We start from the raw sequence: 25,918 nt of genomic DNA, 5'->3' as shown, positions 1-25,918 counted from the left end.
ATCGCAGTCGTGTCACTCCTGTCTTGGATCGCAGTCGTGTCACTCCTATCTCGGATCTCACTCGCGTCACTCCTATCTCGGATCTCACTCGCGTCACTCCTATCTCGGATCTCACTCGCGTCACTCCTACCTTGGATCCTAGCATATCATTACCTAAAGGACTTACTGGAAGACCCTTGTGATTATTACAGGCAGCTTAAATGTGTTAAGGCTTTAACTTTATTAAAATGATAGAAGCATGAAATGCCCCACCAGCCATGTTTTCCAGGACACATCAGACCACCACAGAACAAAGTATTATGGGGAATGTATAAACCTGGTCTTCTTCTGTAGGTTCACTCCTGCCACAAACTCCAGAGAGGAACACTAGGGGCTAGGCAAAAGTGTGATCTCCTTAAGCAGTGTTTATTTTAAGTAATCATACATAAAAGTTGTCTGTGGTCTACAATGCAACATTAAACTCATGCAGCCGTTTGCTCTGACTTTAGGGTGTATTTAGGATTAAGGGACGGAGGGGTTGTAAATTTATTGTGAGTGTGGCTTTGGCAGGCATGTCAAATTGCAATTGAAAATGGTAGTCAGAATCCATGGGTAAAAATCAATAGGTCAGATGATTTCTAAAAGGCATAATGAACATTATCCTATTAATTTGCTTAGCTGTGGAATACAGACATATGGTGACACAAGGGATCTTACAATAATAAGCCTATTTTTTACAATGAAACCATGCAGCATAATGACGGCAAATTTGAAAAGATGAACTAGGCGCATGTATAATTTTTCTAGTTAATCTACATCAGAAAACATTTACTTTTCAAACAATGTAGAAATTCAAAAATCAATGCACCCCTATTTATCAGTTCCAAATCAAGTAACTCAATGTACATAATTAAAAAGAAAAATAACTCAATTTATTGGCCCGCTCCACATAGATTTCTAATAATTCAATTCTTCAAAATAAAATTAATCACAATTAAAAAGAAAATATTTTATTAGATTTGGAAGTTGCTGGTCTTTAGGCTAATCTAATTCGTGTCAAACATTTGTAAGGGAAACGGACACTCTTGACTAATGTGTTTGCGTCTGGCGTGGCTCTCATAAAAATGTATCAAATTATTAACCCATGCGGAATTGGGGCAATTCTGGGACCGATTCATCAAAAACGGCAAGTAAACAAATAAACAAGATGTGTAAAACAATTCTATTCTGTATAGTAAACCTTGTGCTATACAATATACTATAAGTGAATTAACATTTGTATGGAGCAATCATGAGAAACGAGAACCTATACATTGCTCAGAAAATCTGTAATAAGAAAAAATGGCAAAAAAAATAAATATATTATATATATATATATATATATATATATATATATATATATAATATATCTATATATATATATATAGACTGAGGAGAGCACGGCTCCCCCAACAGATCTGAAATAAAGCAGCTCTAGCATACAAGGGAGAGCACAGCTTCCACAGCAGATCTGGACTGAATGCGGCTCTAGCATTCAGGGGAGAGCACGGCTCACACAACAGATCTGGACCGAATGCGGCTCTAGCATTCAGGGGAGAGCACGGCTCACACAACAGATCTGGACCGAATGCGGCTCTAGCATACAGGGGAGAGCACGGCTCACACAACAGATCTGGACTGAAGCAGCTCTAGCATAATGAACATGGCTCCCACTGGGGTTACTCTAGCATACAGTGCAGGGCTCCCACAACAGTATTACGGTGAATAGACTCTTTGATAACTAGGTAACCTGAGTTACTAACACACTATCAGATTTTATTAAATCCTCATCAAGGGGAGAAATCAAATCACTGATTAAGCGCTACAATTATTGTAAACCATAGTTCTTAAATGAGAGGAGGAGATAATGACATTACTGTCTTAACTTAAACAAATCCTCAGCGGCGCTATTCTGAATTATTCTGCTGGCCTGAAATTTATGTAAATTGAATTCATCCATAATTAGTAATTACCCACTGAGAAAAAATGTTTTCTATAACAATTAGTTCTTAAAGACTACGCATTTTAATTGAGGATTGGGCATTATTTGGCAAGCTAATATATAAATAGGCAATATATGTTTACGCATATTTGATATATGGAAACAGACACTTAAAAATGGTATGTCTTTAAATAATATTGTGAGCATGAAATATATAAACGGTATGGGCCTCATTCATGTAGTTAATCAGGCATGCACACATTACATATTTGATTTAAAAAAAAAATAATATATATATATATATATATATATATAGTCTACTTGCTTCTGCATTCTAAAGCTGGAGCCTCCACAATGGACCAATTGGTGGCAACTGTTCTTCCCCCGTGAGCCTACTTTAACACTCTACCCAACTACAAAGAACAATTGCTCTTACCCTATGTGCCAACATTTTGCTGAACAATGGTGAAAAGCAGTGTCTGCCCACACCCCATCCACTATCTCAAATATTATTCACCTCAAATCAAGACTGTTTTCAAAATAGATATTCCTAAGGTTCTACTATATCTTATCATCAATGTGTCCTTCACATACAACATTAAGTTGACAAAAAATCAAGAGACCGTTTGAGGACATCCATAAACAATATTTATCAACTAGTTATAAAGGCACTTTTACCTTACATTTGCACTAACTATGACTTGGGTGAGCCACACTCATCAGTCCTTCACCAACGGGGAAGAGTACTTAGTCTCTAAAGAGCTCCGCTACAAAGTATGTTCAGCGACGCTTTAATCATGAGCCCATTTAACACTGTAGTTCATCCTCAGAGTTGGAACAAATGTTGAGGAGATAAAAGATTCTGAGAAAAGGAAGTCCCAATGCCCTAAACCAGGGGTTCTCAAACTGCGGCCCTCCAGCTGCTGCAGGACTACATCTCCCATAATGCTCCTTCAGCTAAGGGGCTGGCTGAGGAGTATGGGAGATGTAGTCATGCAGCAGCTGGAGGGCCGCAGTTTGAGAACCCCTGCCCTAAACGGTCAAATTTTGAGACCCCTTTGTTAAAACAGTATCCAGATAGCATATTGTACTTGAAATGAACGCAGACCCTAGTATTATTTAGCTGACAAGGCCCTCTATGTTTACATGTCCCGGACAGACAGACAGACAATATATAAGTGTAAACAGGTGTGTTTGCGTGTGCATAAAACAGCCGTGTCGGTGCATTCTGTCTGCCTTATAGGAGAAACGCTCATGTGGCTCCTGATTATACCGGCTGCCGATCTAGAGTTGACATAGCAGGCTAGCAAACAAACTAAATGAACTCAGACGGTGGTCAAGAGCACGTATAATCTTCTTTGTAAAGATATCACGGAGCTATTGCTAAGACATTAAATGACCTCTTCTAAATAATTTAAGGAAGAACATATATGGAAAGCCCAGAAAGGTCATCATAAAGCAACGTAAACAAATCCATGATATAGAGGCCAAAACGATTGTGATTGACTTGTGAATACAGGACATACCGAATGTCACGGTCTGATATTCAAGAAAAAGAATCTTGAAGCTGCCGTTACATCCAAAGAAGAAAAATCTCTTTAAATTGGATTGGTCATCTATGTTTATGAATTTATGTTCACTAAGAGATATCACAACTTTCTTTGCATTGCAGTATCTAGCAAAATACACTTTTTCCCCATAAATGTCTTTATATATGTGTTGTATAAGCTACAAAATAGTAGATGAGAGGTTTTATTATTACTAAAAATTATAGTACAATGACAAGATACAAATGTTCTTCCCATAACTCATATAATTGATTTTATAAGGCAAATTATGACTTGACTTCCACTCAAATTATCTGAAGTGGCATTGGTCCTTTTCTCGACTTCATTTTTTTTATGCAGCACTACTGACAATCTTTTATTGATTTGGCCAGAACTGTGATTTATTTGCTTTCATTCAAAGTCACAAGGAAAGAACAGAAACAGCACAAGACAATGAAGATGGACATGGCATCCAGAACTAAAACGGTCAATCATTTAACTGTTTTTTATCTTGGCTTTGCTTGCATTGCTCTTCCTCTTTTCACTGCACCAGAATGCATATCCAATATATCTCATTAAAGAAAATAAAGAAATCAATGTATTGACATAGGTCTTCATTAGCACACATTAACAGCAGCTAATGATTCTATTAGATCATGGCTAGTTTATTGCCTCAGCTGGAAGAAGACCACCGGAGGTCAGAGGAGAGATTAACCCTTTAGGCTGCTGGATTAGAAGCTTAAGAGCACAGAAAACATTAAACGTACACCCCACCTTCTTCATAATAACACAATTTCACATATAAAGTAGGATTACAGACATGAAGCCTGCACATTAGTATTTATAACAAATAGGACAGACAGCAATGCATTACCGTTCCTCTACATATAAAAGGCACATTTTAGAAGGGGGAAAAAGGGGAGAAAAACATGTATACTTGCCAAAAAACTCCCAAACGCCGAGTTGAAGATTGCAGCAGCCTAATCAAACAAAACAGAAAAGAATGATTAATAACATTTCTAATTAATACTACTATACATATAAGGTCATATTCATGAACAAGGTCTTAATTTATATATAATATAAATATACACACCTATGCTTACAAGCAGGCATAACAAATATTGCCCAAATCAAAGTTTTAACCATTTATATACAATGTTATTTATAAAAGCTAAAGAATATTTATACTGCTGCATTAAAACCAAAACCTACTTGTATTTCTAGATGCCTATTTATTTCATTTTTGTTAAACAATGCAAAGCACAATTTACATTGCTATTTACCACTAGGAACACAAGCCACTGTTTCCATACCCATGTAATAAAATCCTTAATAGCCATCTAGCAGGTTGGGGAAAAAGGATTAGATCAAACAAAAGATCTGAAAATTATAGGTCACATCAGGACTTTCATAAGATGAAGGGAAAACTCTCCGGGCCTGAAACTTCTGAGAAGTTTGAATGAAGTCCAAAGCTAGTAGCGGAATATACCTCCTGTTCCAAATAAGAATGCCATGGCAGTGAATGGATAATGAGAACCTCACTCCAGAGAGCTTGGTTTTCATACTCAAACTTATCATTAATTCAGCAATTTTGATAATTTCATTAGATTGGCTTCCTTTGCATACACCATCAATAAAAGATCGCACAGGACCTTGGCTTCTCTGGTCACAAGCTGAAATGGGCAAGGTCTGTACGGGTCTAACACTGACATATGGCTAAGCTAGTTGCAGCGAGAGAATAAGCAGTGACAGATAAATAAAACATCACACCTGACATTGAAAGGATTTAGGGACCGGTAACAACGCTCATTGCTAAACAAGGCTGGGAGGTGACACGTTCTGGCACAGTATGACTATGCCCCGTAAGCACCAACCACACTACTTATAAAGACACAATTCAATTAAAATGTTCCTACAAAGCTTTAAGTAAATACCACGGTTTTTAAAAAAAGAAAAAAGTGAAATAATCCAACTCAACCCGTCTTCGTAGTATCTGGGGAGGGGGAAATATGTATAGAGGGAGCCAAAGAACAAGTGTACTTCCAAACAGCTAGATGAACCATTCACACACACATTTATTCAAATAAATGCTAGTTTGGTCAAATAAAAAATGCACTCTTACTATATAAAATCAACTTGACTCTTTGGGAGGAGGAGAATTGACCTGGAAGTCATCAGACTCAACAACCAACATGGCTGCAAGACTTGAGAGCTGCTTCCTATAAACAACTCATAGTACCTTAATAGAAGAGACCAGGTCAACAGTAGTTGAATAAATCAGTTGCTGTTCAAGTGATTTAAGGTGAAATCAGTGGAGTTAACTACATAACTTGACTGACACCTTAAACCTAAAAGGACAGAAATGCCTTATTCAGGTCCTCGTCTATATGGCACTATAAGAAGTCAAATGGTAGTAACTAGTTTTACTATTTACAAGTTTCATTAATTTTAATATCACACTAGTATATTCTATTATTTGCAATATAATTATAATACCAAAAAAATGGCCTAAAATGCAATGAGGGAGGTTTGCTTCACTTTTTATCCCTTAACTATGACGTTTAGGAGCTCTAACTCTATTCTTCATCAAAAACAGTAAACCTTGCATGTTTTTTTGTTGCCTATTTTATCACAATTGCCTTTGGAAGAAAAAAAAGGAAAGGAGGCACGGGGTTAAAAGTGCAAAATTAAATATGCTGTCACCACTCAGTGGGAAAATGAAGTTGCTTTTGTGAAAGAAGTTTAATGAGAACAGAGACGCCCGACATTGATAGATGGCGTAGACACCAAGGAGAGCGTGTAAGCAAGACAATATGCGCATGTTACCGTCTTACAGACAATTTTTCACCGACTATCCTGAACGACTTAGCCCTTTCTTAAGGGGCCTATTAATCTCAAATTTAGTTATTACACAACATTTATTTGAACATATATTATGAGCATGATGACAGTTAATAAAGGAAGTGTTCGACGAGCCCTGTTTTTACATAAAGTTCATACTACGGCTCCCAGTAGTTCTTACGTGTGAATGGAATATCGCTCCATGAAACATGCAGGTCCATATAAAATACACTGGGGCTTTCAAGCGACTGTTTAAATGCATACGGAAATCTAGGCACAAATACCGAGTTAAGAGTTCAATGAAACTACCCACAACCGAAACAGACCAGGGGAGTGTAATTTATGTCAATAACATGTGGATTTCCATGTTTATCTCCAGATGATCTAATATTATAATAAACATACACAGAACTTCTATTGAGCCATTTACCTCTCTCCCCTATAAATCCTTATTGCATTACAATATGTATAGGGAAAGAAAGCGCATCCATTCATACAATTCAATACATGAATTTTTCAAACTGGGGGGATGCTAGAATAAATCTCTATGTGCAGCACTGGTTCACGGATAAGGTATTTAATGCAGATTTGTATGGAAACGTGGAAAAAGATTCTAATAGCACTTATTGTTTAACCTTCGGAACCTTTCAAGACCTAGGCTTGGCTCAACGAGCTGCACTTGAGCTTTAGTTGGACTTTCACAGCAAATTGGAAAAAATGGACATCCACAAGCCAGTAGGTGTTTGAGCCTTCCTATTTCAAATGCCAGGCTGAGCCAGACATCGTGGTTGAGACCAGCTTGAGCCCATGCAAGCTCTCCAACCTGTACAAATAGGGCATCACGCTAAAAGCGATGAAGCCAGAAACACTGTGCTCAGCAAGAGGACTATTCTAATTATACTATGGGGAATGTCAAGAAGTGACAAGAAACTGATGGAGCAGAGCCTGGCTGAAGGTTCTACTTAAATATTTTTACTGGAACATGTTAATTATCCCATGATATGCAGTCGACCGTTTGTTACCAGGACAAGGAGATACTGTTAATAGGGAAGCAAGGGATAGGTAATCTTTATATGACAAACAGTAAATTATCTTCTACGTCACACAAAATTTCTATCTCATTCGCTATGTTATAAAAGTCTCCAAGTATCTTTTAGTATCATCAGTCTTTTAAAAGTCATTTCCACGGTCTTGTAAACAATGAACATGTTCTGAACATTCGATTTGCATTTAGGAAAACGTGGGCACGCCTCATGGTAGTTCTCTGGCACCCCAGCAGTTCACCATTACAACTCGTATCAGAAGAAGGGTCCTCATCCAGCTCAGTTATGAACACACTGCTTAATGTCACAGCACCTCCATAAGAACTAGTACTCCCACAGGATAAATCATTCATTCTGTTAACAGATTACAAGCAGGGCAGCCCATTCATTTAATACTAGGGTACCCATGGCCTTGGGCTTCAACCCAAATGAAATGATGACAGCCTGTATCCTCTGCCATTTCTTTAAAAATATCCCATCTTTTCTTTAAAAGCATCTCATGTGGTTACAGAAGAAACGGGCAAACATACGTTGGCTAAGGTGGATTTTAAAAAAAAAATAAAAAAATATTCTAACACAATTAAAGAATTTTTAAAACACTTATTTCCACCAGATTAAAAAAAGAACCATCAGTAACTTCTTCATAGTCATTTTTAGGATTGTGACAGAAAAAAAGTCTTGATGCTTATATATTTCACATATTTTGTAGAAACCTCCCTGGCACTCACATACGCTTTATGGCCTTTTGCCCTTTCAATCATGAGGTATATTACTCCGCTGGCAGGGAAAAGCCGTCCTGAACCACAGGGACCCCAGCTGGGAGTGTAAGAGGGCAGGAGGCTCATGCATTAACATAATAATCCAACCAAGCTCCCATAGGCCCTAAGGGCGGACAGCATATTAGGTAGGCCTCCTGTAGTGGAAGCTGCCTTATCATCTGCCTGTCAACCTGTGGCACTAATAGACTGTACTCAATGGCACTCCAGTTGTGCACGATTACTTTGCTCTTAAAGACACAAATCCATCTCTTTACGTCTCTTAGCGGACCACGTATTCCTGTCCACTTTATTTAACAATAAACAAAAAATGAAGACAAGTCATCTTTGTAAGCTGTACGGGATGAAAAAAATATAACAAAATTAGAGTGCGAGCTTGCGAGCATGGGTGCCACTTTAAGTGATGTATCAGGTTGTCGCAGTCTTTCAATTCTAGTTTAGTCATTCTCTTTGAATGTTTGTGCCATAAGAAGCTCCGCGTAAATGGTTGGCACCATATAAATAATAATAATAAAACTCATCATGGTGTGTGCATCTACATAAAATTTTAGAAGGATATTTCATTGTTGGAATTGCAAGTCATTTGAATTTTTTTGGGGGGGTTGAGAAGAGAGAATTTATCTTCAATTTATACAGTTGTAATCATTCTAATGCATTAAAGAAGATCAATGCAAAATATGTAAAAAGGCCTTTTAAAACTTTCATTTTATGTAGGTCTGTAGTCGGGCTGGATCGCTGTGAAGACTAAAAAAGGGAATCGGGAAGCAAGGACACCCATGGAAGTTTTTATTTTATTTTTTTTAACACACTGCTTCACCTTAGAACTCTAATTATCTAAGCATGCAATACTAGGTACCCTACTGACTACACGGTGAATTCCCTAAGCAATGTCACGTTGATGAGCCACCTATATCTAGACATCATTTGGCTAGGGGTGAATTTGAAGCACATTGCCGTCTTGTCCTTTTCAGCAGCTCTTCAGAAGACTATATTTGTGTATACTTTAAAGACGGTGTAAACTACCACCAGAAGTTTTCTCAAGCCACTCTAAACTAAAGATACTTTATCGGTATGGTGATGTTATGGAGGACAATACAACAACAGAGCTTAAAAAGTGATCCTATCAGTAGGAATACCGATGTATTACTCAGTGGAGGGAGGTGATTATTTGGAATAATAAAGCCAATAGTTAGCTAATTTGCACCAAGCAATAAATCTCCCTCTTATCTCAACATGGGCCATTAAGCTTAACACCAACACACCACTACATCTAGTATAAGCACCAAAATTCAGCACCGATATCACACAATGCAAACATGAATAACTTCTCAATTACCCGTGGCCTATTACAGCCTCGAAATAGGTTGGCTACAATCACAAAATTTTCTTAATATTTAAACATATCTTGATCTTTGAGCTGCATTGAGATAAATGCATTACACACGAATTTTACAGAAGGGGCTTAAGTAACACCGAAGTGCATTAGAAGATCCGTGTATGAAAATAGCTCAGCGCTTGTATTATCATACAAGGAGCAATAACTGATGCAATGATGATAATAACTGTGACACAAATTACAAGCCCATAAGTAATTCGCAGGTATCTTTGATCTTCAGCCCTGAATGAACACAGTTGCCTTCCTTTGCTTGCCTCTGGGACTCCTTTAGAATGAGACATCTGGCTACTTTGTTGTTTTAGACTAATCCATCCTCAAAGGATCATGGAGGGGAAAAGGGACAGGAGACAAGAGGGTGCTAACAAAGGAGGCTATATGAGCAGTTCCTTCTAGAATGGATAGTTAACCCACTCAAAGCACGGGTCCTGGGGACCACCACACTACAATGCGCTTGCAATAGACGCAATCTTACGTATAAACATTTACAGGACCCCAGTGCCTTAGGGTGGAGAGTATGTTGAAATGAGAGGTAGTTAATTTTTCAACAACTCCCACCAAACATAACCCTGTACGTCACTTCATGGTTTTCAAAGGATATCCAAGCATTGATTGTGCAATGCTGAAGCATATAAAAAGGTCTTGATGGCCACGTACTTTATTCCATGGTGAGAAATGAACAGAGCATGAACTGCATGTCAGTTCGGTTGCATTTATTGGGAATAATAATTTGTTTCCAAGTGGGACTGTTGCACAGGAATCAATAAGTAATCAGGCCAGTCAAAATGCAATGCTGCTATGGGCCATGCTCTACTAGGGCACAGCAGTGATAGATTACATGACTCGGGCCATGAATCTCTAGTTAGGTATCTGAGAAATAAACAAGGCAAACATAGGAATTTAGTATTTTATATGAATTTTAATTGCTCCATGTTTCGGCTCTTGCTAATTCGACTGTACATTCCGCCTACACATCAAATTTCTAAGAAGGTTTGGACATTTGCAGCCACACTTTAGAGTAAAGTCTTCACCCTAAGTTGGAGCACACACATGCTTAAAATTAAACTTTATGATTCATAAAATCATAGGCTCCCTCTAGTCTTTCAGCCAGGATTGAGCAATCATACCCTGTCTACAGATACAGCTTCAAATAACAAAGGGCCTCTTTGGTTTAAAAGAGACTCCTAATACGTGGACGCAACAAAAAGCTACACTCCATCGCAGTTGAAGAACCTGTGCAGCAAGAAATATCCCACTCCCTTCCGCATTATGCGAGCAGAATGGTATACATGCCCCCCTCCCCATGTTTAAACACATAGGAGTACTTTCTAATTGTACATACAAAATAATAAACTCTTTTATAGCAGCCGTGTTGAACTTCAACCATTGAGGGCCAGAAATAGGTCTGGAATTTAACTTCATGTTTAATTAAACATATGTTTTAAGTCTTGTTACCCAACACCTCTAACTCTACAACACGGTTTACATGGCTCTCCAAAGACTTGGAGATTAGGTCTATCACGGGGTTACACATTTTTTTCTCTCTAAATCAACAAATTTACAAGTAATTCTGCTTGTGAAACGTGGAAATCAATTTTAGGGTCTACACATCTATCTCAAATGCAAACCAATTTCAAAGAAAAGTATCTGCAGGCTAGAAAGCTGTACTTCATCTAAAGTGCTGTTATGACTGAGAAAAAGTGAATCGATAACTACAAAGTACCGACTAACAAATATGATTAGAAACAAAGACTAAGACATAGTGATGTGAATTTATTATATATATATATATATATATATATATATATATATATATATATATATATATATATATATATATATATATATATATATATATATATATATATATATATATATATATATATATGTTACACACATCACAAAAATCTGGTACATTCACAGAGATCAATATAAAATAGCACAAAAGGCTTGCCAGACCTAAAAATTTAGGAGCAATGGCCTGATGTGATACGTCTTAACATTTTATATTTCTATTTCTTAAATTTTTTAGTCTTATATATTGTAAAGAATATCTGTTAAGAACATCGCTGGTGTTTCCAATGAATTCCCAGATGAATAAGCGCTTACCTCATTTCCACCAACTGCTTTGGTCAAGATCACTGCAGATGAAACTGGAGGAGGCATACAGCTTACAGTCTGCAAACTTAAGCAAGGAGTTCAGTTAGGTATCATCACAGATAACAGAGTTAGATGATTAAATGCTTTCCTTCATATGATCACTTAATCTTAAAACAGGCCAATTCCGTTTTGTATTCAAGTAAAAGTTGCAGATATTGTCATGTTTTATTATTGTTATAAGAAAGTACCATAAAAAGCATTTTAGTAACATAGTAACATAGTAACATAGTTCATAAGGTTGAAAAAAGACCAAAGTCCATCAAGTTCAACCTATATACATATTGTGTTCCTACTGTGTTTAGCTTTATTGATTTATATAGCTATGTTTCCCACCACATTCAACCTAAAAAATGGGGGGGAGGGGATTGAGCTCCACACTAATTTCTAATTGTACTAATGACAATTTGTACTCCGTGCCAAAACTGCACTGAATATATAGTTCCCTTAGGGAGAAACCGAGCTGCGTTCATAACCATTTGAAACAAAGTGTATAGAGTTGTATTCCTCTAATACAAAATGGGTTGAAAAATGATCTATTCAAGAGTCATGTGCCAGTAAGCTTAGATGGAGAATATAAAATTTAATTTTGATGATGTATTACGCTGGTGATGCAATAAAGAATTTGTGCAGTTTGGAGTAAATCAGATTTTTGTTTTCCGTTCTATGTCTTAACCTTTCACAATAAAGCTTTTTGTGGTCCATCTTAAAACCTTTCCTTACAAATATATTTTTTCTAGCACTGACGAAAGAATAAAGGATGGATAAAATACAGTTTTATATTTACTACTTCAACACTGCGTAAGAATCACTGTACAATCATTGCAGTGAAGAGACGAGCGATAACTATCTGAGATGTATGGAAAGGAGTTCCACCAACCTCATCGAGATAACACTACTTACTGTGTGCAGCTTCTACATTGTACAATATCTCATACGCAAGACTGTAAAGACCAGGTCACACACAGATTTTTGCTTTGTATTTCTTTAAAATGAACAGAAAACAGAACCAAAATCCTGTTGACATTAAAAAAATATCCAGAGTAGCTCATATAGCTGATAGCACAAAGTAATCCCCCAAAAAGCTCTTGTTGGTCTTAAACTGAGTTCTGTAAAAATTATGCTTTATAATGTCCAATTGAGACCCTTTAAAAAACAATAATCCCTACTCAATATATTATCTTACCAACGTCTTCAAAAAAAAAAAAAAGTTAAATATAAATTCCTGGTGGTTATCTGGCTTTTTTCTTAAAACCTCTCTTGTTTTTTTAGCCACCACCTGGATCAGCGGAATAAGAATGTTGTAAAACCTGTTCTATGACATCGCACAAATGCCAGTGTATTCCCCTGAACTACTGAAAGTTTTTTGAAACATATACTATATTTAAGATCACATTTCCACGCTGGAGCAGAAGGTGTGACAGCAGGAGAATAGTCTATCTGCAAGGCACTGAACATGCTTCACGATGCTGCTTATTGAGGAATCTTAAACTGGGGCATAAGCATATCATCTCCTTTAAATGAATAAGTGTTCTAAGTAGATTAAAGGGACTAAACATATACATATATATACACATACATATATAATTGCTACTTGAGCACAGTTATCAGTTAGCTTGATCCCATGCTCCAATTATCTACAATTCGGGGGGAAATAGAAATTTGAAATGATTTGATGGAAGCCGATACCATCTTTGGGAGTTGGTTCGTCTCATTCTTCTCGTTTTGTATTTCAATGAAGCTTTGTATCATTTTCACGATCCTTCTCTATATTCATTTAGTCTTCTGAATCTTAAGGGAGTTACCACTTTGAAAACCAAAACACATTAAGCACTTGGAATGATTTTAAGGGACCAATTGTAAAAGTATTCTGACATGGGGACAGCAGAAGCATACTGCTTTACTCCAGCGGAAAGGGAATAAAGGACACTTATTAGCGCTTAACGATGAGCTCCATGTCACATATGAGCCGCTCCAATTTAAATATAAGAAGGGTTCACGCTCGCCGTGATGAATGCAACTGATTGGCTGATGTCTTTAGCTTAATTTCTCTTGACATCTTAATACTTATTTCCCTTTAGCCAGCCCCTAAAAATTAACATAAGTCAGATACAGCAGGAGATTTATCAAATATCAGAGCTCACATGTGGTGTATAAAATACACATAAACCAGAATAATTAAGGCTGCAGTCATTTTTCCTAGGGTATTATTCTAAGGTCTCCTTGAATAATATTAAGTGTATTGAGTTATACTTTGTTACTGAAATTTAAATATATCTTTACCACTGTATTTCTGAAACTTACCATGTATCGTTTATTTGTTCTTCTAAAATATACATGTTATTTAATTATATTATTGATTTTCCTGTGTAAGTCCTGAAAACTAGATTAATTGCATCACAGTTATGCACACGTGCACACATATTCTAAATGTAATCACATATTGAAGAAATAATAAAAATAAAATAAAACCATAAGTAGATGTTATTCACAAATCCATAGGAATACATAAGATATTTGTGTAAAATAACGAACACTAAATTATTATTATATTTTATTTAAGCGCTTCTTACAATACATATATTCAAGGGGGATGAGAATTGACAGACTAAGACAAACCGATACATTAGGTGGAGACAGCCCTGCTCGCAAGCTTACAATTCTATTATTATACCCTTTGCAAAGTATTATTTTTATGTTTAAACTAGTTATTTTAATACAATTTAAGTTTGCCCATTTAATAATACAATAAAGGCAAATAATGCCCAGATGGGACAGACAGCTACAAACAGTATATTGGTGAATTTGACCCTAGCCTGGTTCAAAGAAGACAATGATAATCATAAATCATTCCAGTTGTCGCTTATAGAATAATCTATTCAGGAGAGAGAGGGGTGAAGCAAGGTATGGTAATTCAAACAGCTTTTACTCAAATGAGAAAAAAAAATATCCAGGCCTATTATGTAGACTGCAGATATTACAGTGTTTAAAGATGTTCTATACAGATGAAAAGTATAAAAACTGTCACATTCTGCAACCATATATCATAATGATGTAGAGTCTCCTCTACACGGACTATCCTCTTATCGCCATACATGGAAACTTTCTGGGTTTGACCTGGAGTCTCCGGGACTCTTTCCTTCTTCTCAGAGCAGGAAGAAGACTGTCTGGGGCTAGCCCTTCCTACATGGCCAGGCCACCCCTTGCAGGGCTACCCTACACCCTCAGAAGCCTGCTTCACCAGAAGAAGGAGAGCTCCTTGTAGCTTGCCCTGGGACGTTCCCAGCTATGCCTATCATCCTTTAAGTGCATGCACATGAAGTCCAAAGCCCAACGGTTTGTTCTGAACATTATTTGTATGGAACACAAAGCATCACATACCCTTTTAGAAGCCATTCGTTTGTAGGAGTGAGTGACAGCACTCGGAGAAAAAGCCATATTGCAGATGGGAAGAAAACAAGTGTAAACAGCTGGACAAAAAGGTGCAGCTTCACGTGCATCAAAGCATTTCTCAGCTCCTAAAAACAGAAAGAGAAACACATTAGTTCAAACCCAACGTACTGCTTTATTCTCTGACATTCCACGACACAAAGTGGCCAGTGCCATCCTAATGAGATGTTTCCGGACATTACTGACCTGGCACATATGTGTAGATAACCAGATAGCGTTCACGGAGAACGAAACACCGAGGTCAGACTACTCGGCAATATTCAGTTTGGGGTCTCATTTTGAATAGCTGGGGATTTTTAACACATTGGTTGCTAAAGAGGCACGAACGCACTGCCTCTGGTGCACAAATTACTTATTAACTGCAGATATTCCTAAAATATTTATTAGCAGGAAACTTAGCCTTGGTTAATCTGTAGTAGTACATATTTAATAAATATATGCTTCTTAGGAATGGGATACACAACTGTGTAACTAATTAACGGCTTTTGGGGCTGCACAAAATTGTTATACACTCACACCGAGCAAAACATTCTGATTTCCTACAAAAACAGGGGAATCGGGGGAGAAAGTTGGTCAAGCAGACGTGTATCCCACAGAGGAAACATACCTCTTAAAGTGCGATATATGGGACATTAAAACCGGACAGAGAAATTAGAAGAAAGGCACAAGAATAATTCCAATACAACAGACAGGGAAATTCACAAATCATCTATCACCATGTGCTGAGCAAATACATACTGCTCTCACTCGAAATATACAAGATGATCTGCAATTTTTATAATGTTTACCAGAAATTGGTTTTATATTTCTGATAAAATGTGCATAGTAAAGGGGAAGTTGCAGGGGGGGAATGCTCCTCGAGCATTAAATACAGTGCTGAATATAGAAACGTAGGTTATCATTGACAAAAACATGGTGTTATCTCATTTTACTCTTTCTAAACTTCCTTTATCAGCAGGCCTGGAGGCTGCCATTGTTGCCGTTGTGAGATATTCTGAGTGATTTTCCAGCTCAGACACGGAGATGTTCCTTTATGGCAATGCTAACAAAGTCCTTGCCTCTAAATGCATTCATTAGTCATGAATTGGCTGCCACACGCAGTATGATAAGGAGTCAGGGTGTCTGTCCAGTAGATTGGACTAACATACCAGAGCTAAAGCACATGCAAGTGAATAATAATAATAATAATAATAATAATAATAAATATGAAGCTAACTGAAGGCATAATATTATGGAAAAAATAGAAAAAATAGAAGTTTAATATATAAAAAAATATTTCCATTTTTAACGGGATACTAGTAGGGAAAAGTGGAGGGTTTTCCCCTTTACTAAAGATTTACTAATCATATTATATGATTTTTACATAGCTTTAGGCTTCCAAATCACATGAGTAGGTAAAGAAAAAGAGCCCCATCAAGGCCATATCTCACATCATGCTAAATAATAAATAGAATATAGTAGCCCTATGAGACCAGTTTATGGAAATACTACTGAAAAAAATACAGAAATAAGTATTTACTTGTTTGTTAAACTTTTTTTTATGTTTTGGTACCTGTAAACAAATATTGTGTTACATAAAAGCAAATGGCCTCACGGAGCCAAAATCCGATTGAGTGAAGGGAAGCCATCCGCCATATGGTAAAAATCAGGTCACTTTACAGTAAAAGCATGGGGGAGAGGGTACTAAAAATTCATGCCTGGAAAAATAAATAGGTTAAGCGTTAAGAAACAGAATCAGACTTTTCTTTACTGCAACTGTATTCTCATCGAAACAAAATATACCTCAAAGTCTATTTGTTGGAATACAATCATTTCCGCCCACAGGTTCCTAAGTGCCCATTTTCGTATTTCTGAACATGGGTGTTAAAAAGGGCTAGTTTATTTTCAAAATAATATCATCTTTACAGCAAACGCTGGTCTTTTATTCTGTGCGTTATTACGTCACAAGAGGCTGGTTTCACAGACACCTAAAAACTAGAATTCTATGAAACATACAGCCACTACTTCGTACTTCTGATTTCAAAAAGGTAATTATATGTGTGTGTGTGTGTGTGTGTGTGTGTGTGTGTGTATATATATACACACACACACACACCGTATTTGCTCGAATATCCGCCGCACTTTTTTCCCCCACTTTAAGTCTTTAAAGTTGGGGTGCGGCCTATATTCGGCGTCTAGCGCCCGACGCCCGGGACATGCAGGGGACCTGTATCCTACTCTCGGATGTGCTCAGACAGCCTCCCCTGCCAGCACTTTCCACGGGGGGGGGGTGCGGGCACGGGAGGATGTCTAAGCATATCGTGCGGACGGTGACCGGCTGCGGCGATGCGGGTAAACAGCCTCCGCTGCCGGCACGTCATGCAGATGTCCCGGCAGCGGAGGTTGTTTACGCGCATCGCCGCAGCCGGTGACCGTCCGCACGATGCGTTTTACCTCTGCCCCCAAGACTTACCAGAGCAGACTCCTGGGTGTCTTGCGGGGCCGGCGGGGGACATCTACGCAATACGCGTATACAACTTCCGGTGCCGGCACATCTGCTGAGTGCCGGCACCGGAAGTTTTATACGCGTATTGCGTAGATGTCCCCCGCCGGCCCCGCAAGACACCCGGGAGTCTGCTCTGGTAAGTCGGGGGGGCAGAGTGGCAGCATATCTCGGGGGGGAGGAGGAGGACAGTGGCAGCATATCTCGGGGGGGGGGACGACAGTGGCAGCATATCTCGGGGGGGGAGACAGAGTGGCAGCATGTTTATTTGGTGCTTTTTTTAAAGAAAAAAAATTTTCTTTAACCCCTTGGCTGCTAAGCCATTTCCCACCCTGGTGGCTGGTTTTCGCCATTTTGGTGCATCTCACGTTTAAACGCGTTTATAAGTAAATTTCTTGGAAATAAACTATACAAACCATATATTGGTTTTTTTCAGCACACCCAGCAGATTCCAAATATACCATTTTTATATGTGTATGTCTCATCAGGTTTGCAAAATATAGCCAAAAATGGGAAAAAAGTGTAATTTTTCACTTCAGACTCAATAAAAACTAGTTTGTAATTTTATTTTTCTAAACTCTAATATCAAAAGCTGTGTTGCTAAATATTTGTAGTAGGTAACCGGTCTAAAATAAACCGAAATTGAGAACAGTAGACTGTGTTTTTCTAATATTTTATTGCTAAAAGTTAAATTTATTAGACTATCACAAAAGACATCTTTACATTTAATGCATGGCTCCCGTCAATTAAACAGCTCTAGCTGCCCGGGACGTTAAAATATGCCAACAAAACTATATATTTTTAGAAACTACACCCCCGGCCGCAGCAAATGAGGTCTTATTTGTATTTGTATCACAAGTCTGATGTGCACAACAAATAAGTGAATATCACACTTATAAAAAAAAAAAAAAAAAAATGAAGTTAAAAACGCCAAGTTCATTTATGTCTTGCGCACTCCAGTCTTGTGCTACGAATACATCAGCCCCTCATCTGATGCGCCAAGGGGTGTAGTTTCTGAAAATGTATACTTTATGTAACATAATTTAACTTATGCCGTCGTTAGCAGTCAAGGGGTTAAAAAAGCACCAAACTTTTAGGGTGCGGCCTATATATGGGGGCGGCCTATATCCGAGCCAATACGGTATATATACATACATACAAAAAAAAATGTATATATTTATATGTATTACAAATGAACAGAGTGGACTGCTGTGCAACTAAAGATGCATTTACTGAATGGGGCATTTACGTGTTAATGGCGACTCCAGAACATTCAGATAATTTGCTAGCTTAACGCAGCTAAGAAAACAGAAAATTGTACAAAGTAATCCTGTGTTGCTTAAGAACATATAAAAAGTCTCTTTCTCGCAACCTGAGCCATATTCTTTTCTGAGGTAAAAAATCTTAGCAAAGGTTAAATCTGCAGTCCTCAGTTCTTCATAAAAGCACCTTGTTAGCTTGTTATTTTTCAATCAGTGTTACTTGTTTGGAAGATTTATTTAAATTTAAGGGGCAAGAAAGTGGAGAACTGAGAGAAAGTGTGACAAAACTTGGATATCTTTTAGCTTCCTTTTCTCAAATGCTCTTCTTTCTCATTCCCCACCCCTTCAACCAAAAAACCAGAGGGGAGAAATAATCGTGCAGATTATAGATAAGACAGATGGTCACATATTAAACAGTAAAATGTAGTATTCAGAAAGGTGATAGATCTCACTATAAACCCCCAGAATCCTTGGCTCGCTTTAAACTATTGACACAACACAGCGACACACCTTATGTGATGACCATAACAGAAGAGGCATTTAAGCAAGATCTACACTTCGTGTGTGACAGGTCCGGCTCGAACCCATCCAGGCTCACATGGCGATACTATGTCTTAAAACTAAAATGGCAATTACACAAACCCAGCCCTTAACAACCTAAGGTCTTAGTCCCCATCTAAGAAGAAAACGGAGATTATCTCATCGTGATCAGTAAGCAGGGGCATCAGGGTAGCCATATTGGCCATTTTTGTTCTGGACACATCGAATTTTTACACGTTGCTGATCACTGCCTATAAAGGGCTTTCATGCATTACAGAGGATGTGCAAACCCTTTACCAAATATATTGGGTTGTCTTGGTATTATTATTCTCTTTTATTTATATAGTGCCATCAATTAACGCAGCGCTTCTTACAATACATATATTCAAGGGGTATGACAAGACTAGAATAGGCAAAGACAGACCGATACATTAGGTGAAGAGGGCTCCGCTCGCAAGCCTAAAATCTCAAGACGTTTATATATTATATTATAGATATATTCGCACACAAAACACTGGTATATATATCCAAAGCCTTCTCCCAGAACAGGATGACATGGATATTGGTGCATAGGAATCATATTTGATAAACTCCGTTTGGAAAAACATGCCATGTAAGAGGACGAACGTCATGTCGAAATTACATGATATGACACTAAAATCACTTTAGTAAGTAGGACCCGTTGCATGTAACATTATTTGGATTTTTCACACGGTACGAAGAATAAATGACATATTAAACCAAGCAACGAGGGAAATCGACAGTGTGATTGCTGTATAATAAAGACATATACGTATTTCTTGCACAAATATTTAACTTTTCATTTTCGAAAACTGCTTCTTGTTTGACATCTATTATACTGTTTTCCATTCCGCAACGTCCCTGTTGGTACATGAATTACATTTGTAGGATTTTGAGGTTTTTGCTGCGCTTTAATAACCATCCTCTTGAGATGTTCAGATAAATAAACGCAATTTGTCTCCAAGCTTCATTTGTAGCTGGAGTATCCTACAGGCCCATTAACATTCCAATGCACACGCTTCTGATCTGTAATAAGATGCTCTCGCGAATTTAATGGCTTACAACCAACAGTCGGGGAAAAAAACATGACAAGTGGTAAACAGAATCGAAGAACACAATTATTAAGCTTTAAGCTACCTGGGATACCCATCCGTGTTAAAGCCCAATCTAGTGAATTGCTGTATTTTTTTTCTGTACATGTTTTGGGGGGCATCTGTGCTCTATAACATGTTTCAGAAGAAGTGAAATTGAACGACTGAGTCTTCCCCAGAAATAACTCTTTAATCACATTTTTACCAAACCATACTTTTGCAGGGAACGCTTAATGGTCATGTGACGTAAAGCTTAGGACTGATAGGCTGTAGCCAGTGCTTTCAAGTCTCAGGCTGTTGCTATATAACTCACTATATCCTCAGCCAAGAAGTAGACGCCTGGTAGGCTATGTTTGTAAAGCTGGATAAAATCATCTAAGTCTGGAATATATATTTTTTTTTGGCCCAAGGTACTGGGAAGATTAAGATCATGTCCCGTGTCAAACTCGCACTCAGTGCTTGGTCCACAGTGGACTAAGCCACAGTATTCTCCACTGCAGCCAGAAAGCCCTCAAGAAGGGTAGTGTTCCGGGTCCTGTTGCTGGTAGTGCTCAGGAAGCCACAAACATTTGCCGCCTCTTCCCAGGATTGGATCTTCCCTAAGGAACTCAAAGAATCCAAGGCTTTACTGGCCTTTTCCAGGGAGGGACAAGCCCAGAATCAATATAGAGTGAGGATGCCCAAAGGGTCCAAAACCACTACTCCTATAAAGTCAGCATCTTTGGGCATCATGCCCTGGGACTCAGACCCATTGTTGCATTTCCAGTGTCAAAAAGAACACGAAGAACACAATATGGCAAGCTAAAAAATTTAGTGCTGAGCGATACAAACAAAAAAGTACAGGCGAGATCAACAAAGTGGCCACTTAATGCTGGTATTTTAAAAATATCTGTTAAATACCATGGCTAGTGCAATCCTCCAACAGGCAGGCGCCAACCCTGTGGTTGGGACACCTTGGGCTTAGTGACACCCTTAACATGGGATCTATGGATCTTCCCCTTCCAAAGGAAGCATAACACTTGGCCATAACAAAATGCTTAAACGCCTTTAGTCTCAAACCAAGTCCCTTACTTCAACAAGACGTGGCAGCGCCGATAGCCCAGTTCAGCATGGAACAGCAAGATTCCAGATGCAATTCTTCTACAATTTGAATTAGAATCAGAATTATTTTAGTGTTGGTCTTAAGTTTATGAACTCATGCAGCATTTTATTAAATGGGTTCATGTTCAACACCCTACGTCGTACTGGTTGCCCTTACCAGAAGCATGGTTTCACATCCATGTAACGTCAGCCCGGCACTAACAGTTGTCGCGTGTATAAAAATCAGTAACGCCAGCAATGGTGTACACAAAAACCACAAACTGAAACCCTATCGCTAAGCCACAAGTGATCTTTGTGGCTCATACAAGAAGCTCTCTGTGTTTAAAACCTGAAAATCACACATCCAGAAAAGGGCAGCTCCTATCATGGTTGAAAAGTTATTTATAAACCGACTGCCAACAAACGTTAAGTAAACGAACAGAACTAATAGGGTCTTTGATAGGGAGAAACACTGCCGAAAGGCTCTACACAGCGTTGGAAGCTTTAGTACGCTATGGGATATCTTTCAAAGCAAAATTAGTGCCAAGTGATTTACATGAATGCAGAAATGAAAAGAAGCATTTTGGTTTCCCTTTTTGCCGCTCATACGTATATATATTGCACAGTTCGCTGTATTTGAATGAAGAAGCTCTGGTCAGATCTGTAACAAAGATCTATGGGTTCTAGGTGCGTCAAGCCCAGTCTGCGAGCCAAACACCCAGACACATTATCATACTACCTGGGGAGGGACAAACCTCATCAGCTCAGTGTAGTGTTTGAGCAGAAAAAAAAAAAAATCAACCAATATATCACATGACTGACAGCAATGGCAGCCGCCAGGTAAGGGAAGCTTACTGGAGCAAAACGCAAAAAGACCAGGTCAACGCAAACACATTAATCGTGTATTGTATGCTCAAAACTCTTCTGAATCCTATATTTGCAAAAAAATAAATACATTTAAAAAAAAGAAAATATATATATTTATCTATTGTTCTTGGGAACTTGTCCCCAGTCTGTGAGTACATTATAAATCCATCAGATAGAGCAGTAATTAATAGGCAAACATCGGCGATATTTACCCAGCTGTAGCCATGGCTCTGACAAATGTCAAGTTTAAGTCTAGCTTCATTAAAAACTACCGCCTCCCTTACTTCCCCGTGGTGTTTTTACGTTAAAGGGTTAAGGAATTTTGGATAAGATGCCCCCAGGGGGGCGAGATCACCCACGGCAGCCACCCGTTCCCTCTTTTGTGGCAGAGGGGCTATCGTCACCCCCTTGCACCTACTGCCCTAGGCCTTTCGCCACAAAACCCCACTAATCAGTGGAGAAAACTAATATAAATGAATGTCCTAGTAATTCTTTACCTCAATACATAAAGAAAATGACAAAATATTCCATAAACCTAAAAAAAAAAAAAATCAACTAATGTATATTTTGATATTTTCTATACCATACCTCTGTTTTTAATGACAGCCCGCTGTTAAAGAATATGGTCGAGACAGCGATGTAAGTTATGGTAACTTCCGGCTTCAATGGTCCTGAAAAACAAAACAAACAAAAAAAGACTATAATGAGCATAGAAATTGGGGGGGGGGGGGCGACGACATTTCTTTGCATTTAAAGTTCATCCATGAGTGAATTTGGGATTATCATGAAAAAACGAGAAGGACCAAAGACTGGATGTGTGTTGGGATGGACGGTTCAATTTTGTATGATGGGATTTTGTTCGTACCCACAAATAAAACGGATTCTGGAACATGCATGTATCTCTTGTATAAAACACATGGAAGCCAGCGTGATCACAGGGGTGTTATTCACAGAGGTTCCCAAAGCCCTTCAGGAATTCCAGGCCAAGACGTATGCCGCCTTCCAGCGAGCAGAACAGTGGCAAATACACGTCTGCCAAGACAACACATTCCACGCGTACCACCCAGTGCCGCCCAACACACGGAACACACACGGAACGCACAGAAAGCAGCCCAACACAATCAGCATAGAACTTCTAGAAAGCTGCCTTAATCATTATTTAATAGTCCCTGTTAAACGACATGAACAATTATACGTTCAAAAACATTTGGTTTTCAAGGTCATCGCCAGGGATGATCCAGCAGCGGCATTCATTCTGCGAGCAATAAAGATACAATCTACGCACCATAAAACAGTCTAACATCAACAAGCTGGGCTGGGCTTCTTACACGTTTCCCAAGCGCCCGGATCCCTCTTGGAAGGGACAGAGCCTGGACTACAGCACATAGGCTTTGCAGACCTGTCACGGCTATATCTTACATGTCCCGCTCAGTACACTAAGCTATCCTAGAATACATAAAGCAGGGGCGTCCAATGTGCGGCCCTCCAGCCCTAGTGGCACGCACTCATCTGACCCATCGCTCCAGCACAGCACCGGCTGCATATAGCCAGCATAAAAACGTAGCATGCGCATATCCAGTCCTCAGCTGCTCCTCCTCATCAGGTGCCCGCTAGCCCTAAAATGCCAGGGCCACCTCGTCATCACCAGTCCAGCCTTGTACGCAGTATGTATTAGTTGCCCACCCTACATGTAAACCATGGGGAAAAAAGCCATAATAAATGTAAATATGTTGTATGACTGTATGATTTTTTTCCACCCCAGAGGGTTTTTTTTTTTGGAGGGGGTTGTGTAAGGTGCCATTGTAAGGCAATAACTATGGAAGTTGTGCCACCACTGGCCACAGATCTAAGCTTCTCTGTCCTTTACTTTTAAGCCTAACAGGTTTCAGCTATGAGAATATTGAGAAAGTGACAATTCTACTTTAAACGTTTCCCATGGAAACGACGCGTTCTGTTATTGTTGCCATGACTTTGGGGATATGTAAAAAGCCGATCAGTTACTAATTTGTATATTCACGCATTTCTTGCATCCTATATACTGTGCAAGTGCTTCGCAAACATCATTACATTAAAAACATTATTATTACAAATATTATTACTATTAATAGTTGGCGACGCTTCATATCAGACTGGAAAAGTTGTGAAAGCCGGAATATGGGGCATCCACGCACAACATCCAGCTCACGGCACTTATTGGAAAGCCCACTGAATGTAAAGGTCACGTATGTGTTTACACTTCAAACATACTTAGTTAACATGTCCCAAGAGTTCCGCTAAAATACCTCTTCTCCTGTAGGAAGACCTGGGCTGACCCTGTATGATGTATAGTTAAATCGGTGAAATTCCTGCATTAAATGAATTATGCATTACACAGGGCCAGTTCATGCTTTTGGGGAAACTTGCCAGTGTTGATCATTCATAAAGAATATTAAGTGACACAGACACTCTCCTTTTAGTGAATAAGCCCCTAGGACTCCTGCTCACTTATTATTCCCCCCTGTGGGTTTAGGCCCCTCTAAACCGGATGTAAGGGTACACGGGGAGCAGTGTATGTGGGTGCCCCAGTCGCTCAGGAAGTGGTCGGTCGCATGGCTGCTGTGAGGTGACAGCGTGGAGCTGCTGCCAGAGCAACTTCCTATTGGAGTCCCGATTACAGGACGCGGAAGTAACCCGGGATTTCTGTGCAACGTGTCACTGGCAACCAGCGTGACCGCATCGGGTAAACGGGAGTCACACCGGGCTACAGCGGCCACAGGGCTCGAGTGGATAACACGAAAAGTTGCGATCGTGCGTGACACCTGTGCCAGCAAGCGTCACGGAGGTTAACCCTAACCGCGCTGCTCAAGCAACGGCACGTAACGACTGGATGCCCGTTACTGTATGCCTACAGTACACAGATAAAGCGAGATCAACAATGCAGGGTGTGCAGTAACCATAGAAACGTCAAAAATATTATATTCCACGTCTATTAAGCATCTGGGGGAGGCGCAGGACCCCCGAGACTCACCCCCTTTCTCTCCAATGGAAGGCTGTAGTTTCGCTGCGGTGATGACCAGTATGATCCCAATAATAAACCATTCTTTTTTCAGTCTTTCCAGTAGGCCCATTCTCCCGCAGTCCTCCTCTGCCTACTGTGTGATAAAACGTTCAATTCCACACAAATCCGCCCTTTGCTTCGGTCCACAGCGGCTACATACATGCGGCGAGCCCCGCCGCCTACAGTACACTACACAGCAGGAGGTCGGGCGCAGGCTAGCGATTCATTTCAACAGGACCTAGCGGTAAGGAAGTCTCCCAGAGAGCCGCCATCATTACCACGCAACCTAGAATACTCCCGCAGGAGACTTCACAGCTCTCGTAAAGATCCGCAAGAATAACGAAATGATCGCTCGATTCGTAGAGAGA

At 39.1% G+C, this 25,918-nt stretch overlaps 1 protein-coding gene across 1 annotated transcript in view; it reads right to left on the bottom strand.

Moving 5' to 3' along the window:
- LOC149287406 (sodium/bile acid cotransporter 7-B) overlaps window positions 1-25,620 on the bottom strand; it is a 74,974-nt gene extending 49,354 nt beyond the window's left edge. Inside the window, exons 1-5 of the mRNA XM_089492930.1 lie at window positions 25,521-25,620; window positions 23,102-23,184; window positions 15,102-15,238; window positions 11,673-11,748; window positions 4,449-4,487 (exon numbers count right to left, since the gene is read on the bottom strand). Coding sequence (XP_089349056.1) covers window positions 4,449-4,487; window positions 11,673-11,748; window positions 15,102-15,238; window positions 23,102-23,184; window positions 25,521-25,620 — 435 coding nt within the window. The remainder of the gene's footprint in view (window positions 1-4,448; window positions 4,488-11,672; window positions 11,749-15,101; window positions 15,239-23,101; window positions 23,185-25,520) is intronic.
- Between the last annotated feature and the right edge of the window lie 298 nt (window positions 25,621-25,918).

This window comes from Sceloporus occidentalis, unplaced genomic scaffold (assembly GCF_023333645.1).
Source record: "Sceloporus occidentalis isolate IW3139 unplaced genomic scaffold, rSceOcc1.0.p SCAF_61, whole genome shotgun sequence".
Classification (NCBI taxonomy): Eukaryota; Metazoa; Chordata; class Lepidosauria; order Squamata; family Phrynosomatidae; genus Sceloporus; species Sceloporus occidentalis.
Note: the sequence above shows the minus strand (reverse complement) of the source record. Positions and strands in the feature narration are given on the sequence as shown.